The 9,835-nt window shown below is 41.6% G+C and overlaps 1 protein-coding gene across 1 annotated transcript in view; it reads right to left on the bottom strand.

The window, feature by feature from the left end:
* Positions 1-9,835, bottom strand: part of rims3 (regulating synaptic membrane exocytosis 3) — a 51,575-nt gene that overhangs the window by 6,676 nt on the left and 35,064 nt on the right. Inside the window, exons 3-6 of the mRNA XM_085261839.1 lie at positions 1,140-1,281; positions 938-1,050; positions 241-342; positions 18-157 (exon numbers count right to left, since the gene is read on the bottom strand). Of these exons, the coding sequence (XP_085117965.1) occupies positions 18-157; positions 241-342; positions 938-1,050; positions 1,140-1,281 (497 nt within the window). The remainder of the gene's footprint in view (positions 1-17; positions 158-240; positions 343-937; positions 1,051-1,139; positions 1,282-9,835) is intronic.

The following is a 9,835-nucleotide window of genomic DNA, read 5'->3' as shown; positions in this document are numbered from 1 at the left end:
AAAAGAGGATTACTTACCTGTAGGACTTTGCCCTGAGGACTCTCATCGAACAACAAAGCCTGCTGGTAGGTGGGGTCCAGAGTCTTCTTCACTACTTTGGTTTTCTTCTTAGCCAAGCACACGCCGTTCTCCAGAAGATACACCTTCACATAGGTTGCTGCAGAGGAAAAAAGAAAAAGTGAGCCTCATGCATGTGCTGCTAAGCCCACAGAATTGTAGCTTTCATCAAGAAGTGAGTACCTGGTATGTTCTTGGAGCCTGGTTTGGGGGTCAACCCTCTGGCCTGGTTGACCTCCACCTCTAGCTGCCCTCCTCTGTCTACCATGCCTACATTTACATCCCCTATAGATCAAAACAAACCAAAACTCAATATAACACCATAATAAAATTTTTTTTTTTTTTTAAAAACCCTGAAGTTTCAATGCAGCTGAGATCTCTGTGGTACTCAGCTAACAATCAAACGAGAGCCTGGACTGCAGCTGCAACAGACAATGTTCAGCAGCAGAGGGCCACATAGTGCTACAACGCCATCTTCACCACCAGATATAAAGGAGCACACTGCTCTGGGTAGTTATTTTTTCAAAACCAGTAACCTTTGCATGAAAGATTTATAGCTCACGCAGGAATAACTTCATTCCTGCTGAGCGAATACACGATTACTGGACAGTATTTCACGATGCTGTTGTGCATTTAAGTGGATGCATGCTGCAAAAAGTTTTAAACAGAAACCGGAGGTTCTGATTGATGATGTATTAACTGAATGATCTGACTGTGCTGGTGTGCGATATATTGTCCTGCTTATATGCCTCACATTTCAATCAAACGCTATCAAGTAGAAACAATTGATGACTTCTACTAGTTTTGTATGATAAAAACAGATGAGAATGGAGTGGACTGCACGGGACTAGATGGTGATGCTGGCCGACTTCACGCTTACCCATTGGGGGTGTGGCTAATGTTTGCCGGCCTACAATCTGAGCGGGGCCTAGTCCGTCCAGGAAGTCACTGAACTGGCTCTCAGGGCCCAGGCGTGTGGTAGGGAAGACAAACCTGCAAGAGGAGAAACAGACTCATGCTGGATGAACAGGTATTGTGTATATGGACGAGCGAACGGATACACTGTTGGACGGGACACGCACGTTCCATCGGAGCTGTTTGAGTTAGTGCTGCCGTCGGTTGAGTCCTTGCTGCCCTGCCGTGTCACTCGGTTTCTCATCTCGACGGCGATTCCGGTCTCCGTGCTTCGCCGGATGGTGCTGCGGAGCTTCTTTGTCCCGCCATCTGAAAGCAGAACACAGAGGTCATGTTCCCTTCTTTAAGTACCTTTATTTCAACAGGCTAATCCACTAAGTATAATAATCCAAGGATTATTAGAGCTGCCTGTTAAGGGCGCCAGGGGTTAACGGTGAAATTATGTGACCCTTATGAGAATTTAAGATACTTCGTAAAGCCAAGCAAAGTTTACACACATACACACTCAGTTGCACAAATTGCCTAAAAATGTCTGATGTTTCTCTTTAGTTATTTGTGAGTGTGTTTCTGTGTAAAATGTTTTCTTTTTCAAAGCTACCTACCACAAATAATCAAGAATTCAAGTTTGCCTAGAAAGCTCAGATTCCTGCACTCTTTATTATGAAGCGAGGCCACTCTAGCGAGAAGGCAATATCCAGTGGGGTGTCCCTGCGCTACTGAAAAACAGCTCCACATCACAGGTATAACTACAGTCCATTTTAAATGCACAAAGCCCATTTTGCAATGGCTGTTGCAACTAGGGAGCAATAAGCCTTTAGCAGGACCTCCTGAGCCTCGGCTTGTAAGGCAGAAACACAAATTGGCAGCATGGGGAAGAGTAGTGGGTGGCAGGGCAAGGGGAGAGGTGAGAGGCTGAGCTCAGAAAGATGAGGAGATGAGAGGAGGAGAGGGGAGGGTTATCAAGGCTTTGCAAGTCCTGCTGACGTTAGGAGAATGAGAGCAAGCCAGAGAGTGCTAACCCCAGAAGAAGCTTTCAGGACATCATCCCCTGTAATGACACACTGTATCTCCGTGTGACTCGGCATGCTGAAATAGCAGCAGCAGGGCACAGATGAAGTGATTTGGGTTCAGGATATGAAGTGTAAGGTTGTGCAGCTCTTTCCTTCACTTTTACCACTCCACACCTCGGCCTCGATGTCATTCTTGTAGCATTAGCCATAGAGTTTTAGGTCAGTTTTATCAAAGAGTTGGCATTTGCCAACTCTTTGATAAGAGATCGATGTTCACAACTGTAAATTCACACCTTTACACGGGTATGCAGTAGGGGTGCAACGATATTCGTATCGATATTGAACCGTTCGATACAGTGCTTTCGGTTCGGTACGCATATGTATCGAACAATACAACATTTGTAATTTATTTTATCAATTTTCCTTCTGACGATGCTGTCTGTGTTGAGCGCTCAGTGAATCTGTGTTCGACTACTCCGCCTAGGCTGCACTGTCCAGCGCAGATCCACTGAGCGCTCAACACAGACAGTATAGTCAGAAGGAAGAGCGCAGGGCACCTCCCCCACCCTCATTCAGATCTGGCGTTTGGAATTATTTTGGTTTTCATGTGACGTATGACCCTGAAGGTAAGCGAGTCATGGACTAAAGTAAAACAGTATGTTGGATGTGCCATGCAATGCTCAATTACATTGGTGTGAACTAGTGTGCTAGCGCAGTTAGCTCGTTAACGTGTTGGCCGTCTAGCCCCATGCACAGAGCGATCGGCGGTAGCTCGTTAACGGAGATTTGCCGTGTTGTGGCGTTAAGGTCATTTCAACGAGATTAACCTGAAAGCACTAGTGGGAACACAACGAATATGACTGCACATTTACGCCGACATCATCCTAGTGCAAAGACAAGTGGAAGCAGACAAAAAAAAGCAAGCATGCTACTAACTTTAGCCGAGTCATTTAGACAGCTGTTAGCACATGATTCTCCTTATGCTGCTGAGAATATAGCCCAGAAGAAGCGGATGGTATAGCTTTTATTTTGGAAAGAGCCATTTCTCTGTAATAAACTCTCTTTTCCAAAGATGAGTGATTCCTCAATCAGATACAGGGCTCGCAATATCGCTAGCCCGACGTCCCGGAGCTAGCGATTTTTTCAGTCGGGCTACCAAAATCTATCTCTGCCCTGCCCGTCGGGCTATTGTAGGAAAAATATATGTCAATGCTTTTGCATTCTTTCAGAAATGTAGCTGGGTAATTATGTCATTGGCATCGGTGAGCCGCTGTCAATATGTGACATATTGAAGTCGCGTTTGAATTTGCGCTTGTTTTTTTGCTTTCACTTTGCAATCGTGCGAACTGTGTATAGAGAGCGACAGTACTGATCTGTGAGTGATGATAATTTGTGCACCAATTCCTCTGACATCGTCTTATTAATCGTTAGCTTACTATGCAAACATGACAAGTGAAATCTCCCGCAGCTTAAACATGTGAGAGGTTGATCGTGCAGAGAATCGCTGAGCTTATGTGAGTGAGCGTGTAAAAGCATTTCAGTTCTGCTGAGCCAAATAAGACAGGTCAGGGTGAAGAAGTGACAGCCAAAGAAAAGCTTACCACAAAACGGAGAAGTTATGACAAATCAGACTATAAGGCAAAAAGAAAGTGCAGCTTTATGGTTTCATGGACAAAAGAATTTCTGTGGCTGCAATATGATGAGCTAAATAACCAGGGGTGCACATAAGTGGTCCGCAGGTGCGCATTCGCTGTCAAAATAAAAAACACGCACAAGGGTTAGGGTTAAATTTAAAAACTGTACTTTTGAGTTAAAATATATATTTATAATTTTAATAAATGACAAATTAAAAATGCATGAACATTTTTTTGTATCGAAAAAATATCGAACCGTGACACCAAAGTATCGAACCGAACTGAACTGTGAATTTTGTGTATCGTTGCACCCCTAGTATGCAGCTTGCGCACTCACACCTCTGTGCAACATGTGCACAAAGTGTCTGCACGTGAACAGCCCGGGCCACACAGTGACAGTTTAGTCACACGGGAGGATGAGAAAGCAGCTGTGAGCTGTCATGTCAGCAAAGCTCACTTTAGAAAAACCTCCACAGTGGCTCTGACTAATTTCTGGGTCAACCCTATGAAAGGAGATTTTCTGGCCAAAAATATTTTTCAAAAACTTTCCAGTGGGGATTAAAAGCTTTCCTCTTCTTTGAGCTTGTTAATTATGAGGCAAATGGCTGCTTATCAAAGCAATAGCAAAGAGAAGTAATACATCACAGAGCGCCTTTACGACTACAGCGGTGGTTGTTGTAGAAACATGTACATCTGCTCTGTATAGGAGCCTGGATATATAGCAAAACAGCGCAGTGAAGGCACAGCAGACTTAACAAGTGGTTCCTTATCGCTGCCAGTTAAGCGAACACCCAGCCGTCCCACTTCATTAGCCCGAGCATCTCCAGTCTCATTAAGCATCCTTACCATGCCAGGCTCATTACCATGACAACCACAGACACCCTGCATCATCACCATCACTGTGGAGATAAACAGACAGCAAAACAGAGGCCCTTGATGGTAGTTTTGGGTGTTAAAATGATGATAATGACAGACGAGGACAGATCTATGTATCTCTCTATCAATCTGCTAGACCTTCTCTTGCTTTCACCTGAACAAATCTTAAAATGCTACAGGTTACTGAACAGAGCTCTTTTGTTCCAGCTGAAAATAAACTGTTGTGCATCCCATGTTAACAAAAATGCTGTTGATGTCTGCAACAATCTAAAAAGATGCATGTTAGGTTGAAGCGGACTAGTATAAACCTTTACAAAAAAAATGCTGCATCTGTGGGGCTCTAAAGAAGAGAGAGGACGAGTGCTGAGGATAGATGGGTGAAAAGGAAGATGAGAATGATAGGGTCCCATGGGCATTGAAGATGAGGAGAGGGGTGCTGCCTTCTGGTACCTTCTATTTATAATCCTGCAGTAAAGAGTATTTCCAACAGCCTGTGTGTGTATGTGTGCGTATGTGTGTGTGCACGAGAGAGAGACACCGAGAGAGAAAGGGAAAGGTCTGTATGTGTTGTAGCATGACACCCAGACAAACTCCATGCACTCCTGCTGCCATGACAACCCCCGCCCTCAGATCTGGACCTCAGACAATGCCACCTGAGACAACTAGCGCCATAGCGACAGGCTCATCCGCTATTGCCTTTTATTTTATTTCATTTAAAAAAAAAAAAAGAATCGTAACTTGTACAGGAAATACTTGACTGTAACTTCTGCACTAACTTCCTCTCCAAAACTTTGTCCTCGCTCACAACCAAACCGCACAAGTCTGCTGAAGAGTGTGTTTAAATTTTAACACAAGTGCGACGACGCCTCTGTTACGATGAGTAGTTTCATGCACACAAGTGGGAGAACTCCAGTGTTAAACTATCGAGAAGCTATTCATTTAACTCCATTTCCACACTTGTTACTCGTTTGTCTACCGGCCCCTCCCCTCTCGTGAAAATAGCCCCCTACACAGTATGAGGCACTGATCTCTTCCTTCCTATTTAATCCCCTCCTCCTCCTCCTCGTCTGCTCTTTCCCTCCATTCGTTTCCATGGCAATGCCTTCTGCATTGCACCAAGAGCCCCGGCCGGCATGTTCGCTCACAAGCCTTTCCCCCTTACTCATATTGTCCCCTCCACAAGTCCCACTCTTTGAATCGAGCCTCCACTGCTTTTCCACTGTCATATTCTCCTCTTATTGCTCCTCTTTCTCTCCAGCTTTTTGTCTGCTAGTTATCTTATGAACCCCTTCCTAACCAATTCCTTTTCTTCTTTTCTTATTGTATCTGCCTCATCTTATTTCCTGCTTCATAATCATTTTGGATGTATTTTCTCCCAACCTGCTGGTGAATTCAGTCTGTTATACTGTTAACATCAAAACACACAAAGCACACATCCCGGAAGAAGTAATTAGAGGTTGTCTGACATATATGCCATTTGAGCAGCTAAAACAAAAACATTGCATAAGCTGTTGTGCTTTATTGTGCTACAGTAGAGGGTTTTCAGTTTCTGTGTGTTACAAAAACAGTTAAAGTGTCTCCTGTTGGCTTCACTACGATGAGTAATACCCCGCCCCTGTAAACAACCTCATGAATCTCGCGGAAATGCGAAGCACGGGAATAAAAAACACTAAACTTTTTTTCTCAGCTGCTTATGCACATGTTATGTATCATGGTAGAGGAAAAAAATATAAGGGTGTAACACAAAAGTGTTAGGGTGGAAAGAACTAATAGGTTCAACACTGAACACTATTAGGAAGGTGAGATTGCTTAAAAATGCCAACAATGCAGAAAAGAGCCACACACTGTGACTGCATGCACACTCACACATGACATATAGCTTCTTTGTGTGTGTGTGTGTGTGTGTGTGTGTGTGTGTGTGTGTGTGTGCTCAGTAGATCATTAAAACTGCTCTGACATTTGGAGAGCACACTGATGAAGCCATTCTCATTATATGCTGTAATATAGAATGCTGTTTTTAGACTCCCGGGTTACGCCGACATGCCTATTGGATGCACCGGTGACGGCAACGATCCACCATGCATAGCAACAGTAACCAAGCATGGGTGTTGGAGATGAAGGATATGTTGTGGTATATTTACTGCCAGACCCCAGCTAAATTTGGACTAAGGGAAGATTCAAAGTGGAAGCTTAAGTAAGACCAAGAGGTTATAGTGTACATATGAATCAGAGATTCAGAGCCATATTTACAGTTTACACAATTCATGTGTCATATGACACATTTGGAGCTATTCCTGTATTATGGAGTTTATTCAAAATGAGTCAAGCCAGTTAACAAACAGCAAATAAAAACTTAGATTAAGTTTAAAGGTTTTGTTGAACACCCCACAATGTAACCCTCTAGTTTTTACAAAATAATCAACAATCACTAGCGACCTCCTTTGCTTTACCTTAGGAAGCTAAAATCCTGAAAATTAAAACTCCTAATTAGCCTGGCATTATTGCACTATTTGTGACCACAGACTGTATATAAAAGATGGAACACTCAAAAAAATCACCCATTGGTTTTTTGACTACTGCTTTAACATCTCGAGGCTGGTGCTTTGGTCATTGCTGTCGTGGTTTAATAATGTCGAGAAGTGACAAGATCTGAATAAAACTGAAAACATTATCAGGTAATGCTGGTTATCTTGATTAGCAATGTGCGTCATATAAACTGATATACCCGCCAATTACTCACAACGCAGAAAAAACACAATCCTAGAATTTCAAGTAACAGAAAAAGATGGATGATTAATACATTAAGTTCACAGCAAAACATATTATTAGTAACATCACTTTTTTAAATAACCCAAAGCAATTTAATTAGTTAAGGTGCAATTTGGTAGACAGCTAGCACCAATTATATTAGCCTCCGTGACACTATTAGCATGCTTCTGATAATGCATCAAGTCCTTACACAACACAAACTTCACAGCAGCCATTTTGATATGAAATAGTAGGTAAACACAGGTTTTTAGCGTATAATTAATTTGTTCTTGTTACAAAGGCAAAGGTTTAATGAGTGTGACAAAAGTATCATTGGATGTGTCTATTATTTTATGTCAAATTGGCTTAAAAAAGCAAACTAGCTAAACCGGTATAATTCAGCCACTGATGAATACATGGTGAAATTAGCTTAAAAGGCCCACACTGTTAAAAAAAAAAAAAAAAAAAAAAATAGGACAAACAAGCGTGGCAATCTTTAGAGAATGATTTCTGATGCTTTTAGAACCAATTTCAAACGGCTGTTGGAGGATCAGCAGTTTTTACTCCAGTTAGAAAAAAAATAGTCTAATAGCAGTTGGTTGACTGGCCAGTTTCACTCTGTGAAATGTAACCAAACCACATCTACACAGACGTAACATTTTTTTAGTGCAGGGCATAGTTGTCTTTTGATAAATGTCTCAAATGTGCATTTGTAGTTTTTGCCAAGAAGTCTGTAGGATAAATACAACTCTCATTTCAATACTAAAGACTGGATTGATTCAGCTATGAAGAGATATACAGATATTTGCAAAGCCAGTTATTTCTTTATTTATATAGAACCCCTTCAAATATCTTCTTCACTACAGCCCATTTACCAATATCAGTAGAGATATTAGACATAAAAAAAACTAAAAGAAACATCAGAAATCACTTTTTGGCAATCCATTGTGTCAGTTGAGCTACCACAAATAAGATAAAAGTGTAACCACATTTTCAAACACTGGGAGCAACTTAACAAATCACGCAGTGCATTGGGGTTTACTGCTGTATGACAGTAGAGCTTGTGACCAACAAATTTAATTTTCTCTTTGATGTTGCATTTCTTTTAGAAAGACGCATGCATTCCAAGTGTTTGTTTTGCCAGCGTTACAGCTGTCCATGAGAACAAACACAGACATTACCGTTGACCTGACGGCCTCAGTTCGTTTGTCTTCATCCACGTCTATGTCAGCGATCACAGCACAGGTTTTGCTTTGTAACCTTTCTGTCCTTTTTTGCCATCTGTCAGATTGTATTAGGGCCATAGTCGCTCCCCTCCCTGCTATCAAGGCAAACCTCATCTTATCAAGCCTAGGAAAGTTTAACTTGGAGCCTCTAAATGAAGATAGCTATGATAACATTTAAATAGTGATAACATGTGATTAAATAGATCATAATCACATTCCCAAAGCACATGACTTAATGCCCCCTTTTTTCCCAATGATGAATTATTCAATCAAGTTGAATTGGAATAGCTGGTCTTGGTAAATGAAGGTTTGTCTTTTCTGAACTGCCCTTAAACATTTCACCGAGGAATAAAAAAGGCAAAGCAACACATAACAATATAACAAGTAAAAAAAAGCATGAAAATCACTACAGCCAAGTTAACTCAAACATGTAAACAGCAGAAATTTACCGAGCAAGTTGGCTCGGCTGGCTTTTTTGTTTTATTGATTCCAATCAGCCCTCCCAAGAGACCCCGGGCATCTGTCTACAGTCACGAAAAAATAAAGGTCCACCTCTTTCAGTTCTAAGGTTTTAAATATTAGTAAGTACACCCCATGATTCAGTATCTTGTAGAACCAAATTTAGTCATGACTTTATCAATGTTTGACATCATCATGGAGGAAATCTGGGCAGCTCATGGGGCCAAAGAATTGCTTCAGTTCATTTTGCAGGCATTTGTTTATGCACAGTTGTTATCAGTTTGATGTTTGGACTCCGAGTGGACCAGAGCAACATTTTTATTTTCTTCTTTAGAAATTCTGTTGTAAATGGCCTGTATTTATATAGCGCTTTACTAGTCCCTAAGGACCCCAAAGCGCTTTACATATCCAGTCATCCACCCATTCACGCACACATTCACACACTGGTGATGGCAAGCTACATTGTTGTTGTAGATTCTTTGCTGTGCTTGGGATCATTGTTCTGTTTTAAAACCCAGAGTTGGGCAACTTTTAGCTGTAAAGTAGATGCCCTCACCTATTTTGTCCCGTGGCTGTAAAATAAGGCCAAATCATCACCCTCCACCAAATGTAACACTGTGCTTTATGACCAATCACCTCCACTTTGGTATCCTTTGAGATCTGCACAGTCTGAGATAGAGCCTTTTGTTCTTTGCAGTTTTTTTCTTTTTTCTTTTTGATCATTGAATATATATTGACATTGGATTGCATTTGCTGAGATGACCACTCCTGGAAATCTTAGTCACAAATATTTGACTAAGATTTCCAGGAGTGGAAATCTTAGTGTAGAAAGCTGAAACTCAAACTGTTTGAAAATGGACTTATAACCTTTCCCAGATTGTCTTCCCAAAGATCGTTGATGATATCTTTC

The sequence above is a fragment of the Mchenga conophoros genome, linkage group LG22 (genome assembly GCF_057382185.1).
Source record: "Mchenga conophoros isolate Kocher_MC1m ecotype Shallow Benthic linkage group LG22, M_conophoros_male_GT1.1, whole genome shotgun sequence".
Taxonomy (NCBI): Eukaryota; Metazoa; Chordata; class Actinopteri; order Cichliformes; family Cichlidae; genus Mchenga; species Mchenga conophoros.
Note: the sequence above shows the minus strand (reverse complement) of the source record. Positions and strands in the feature narration are given on the sequence as shown.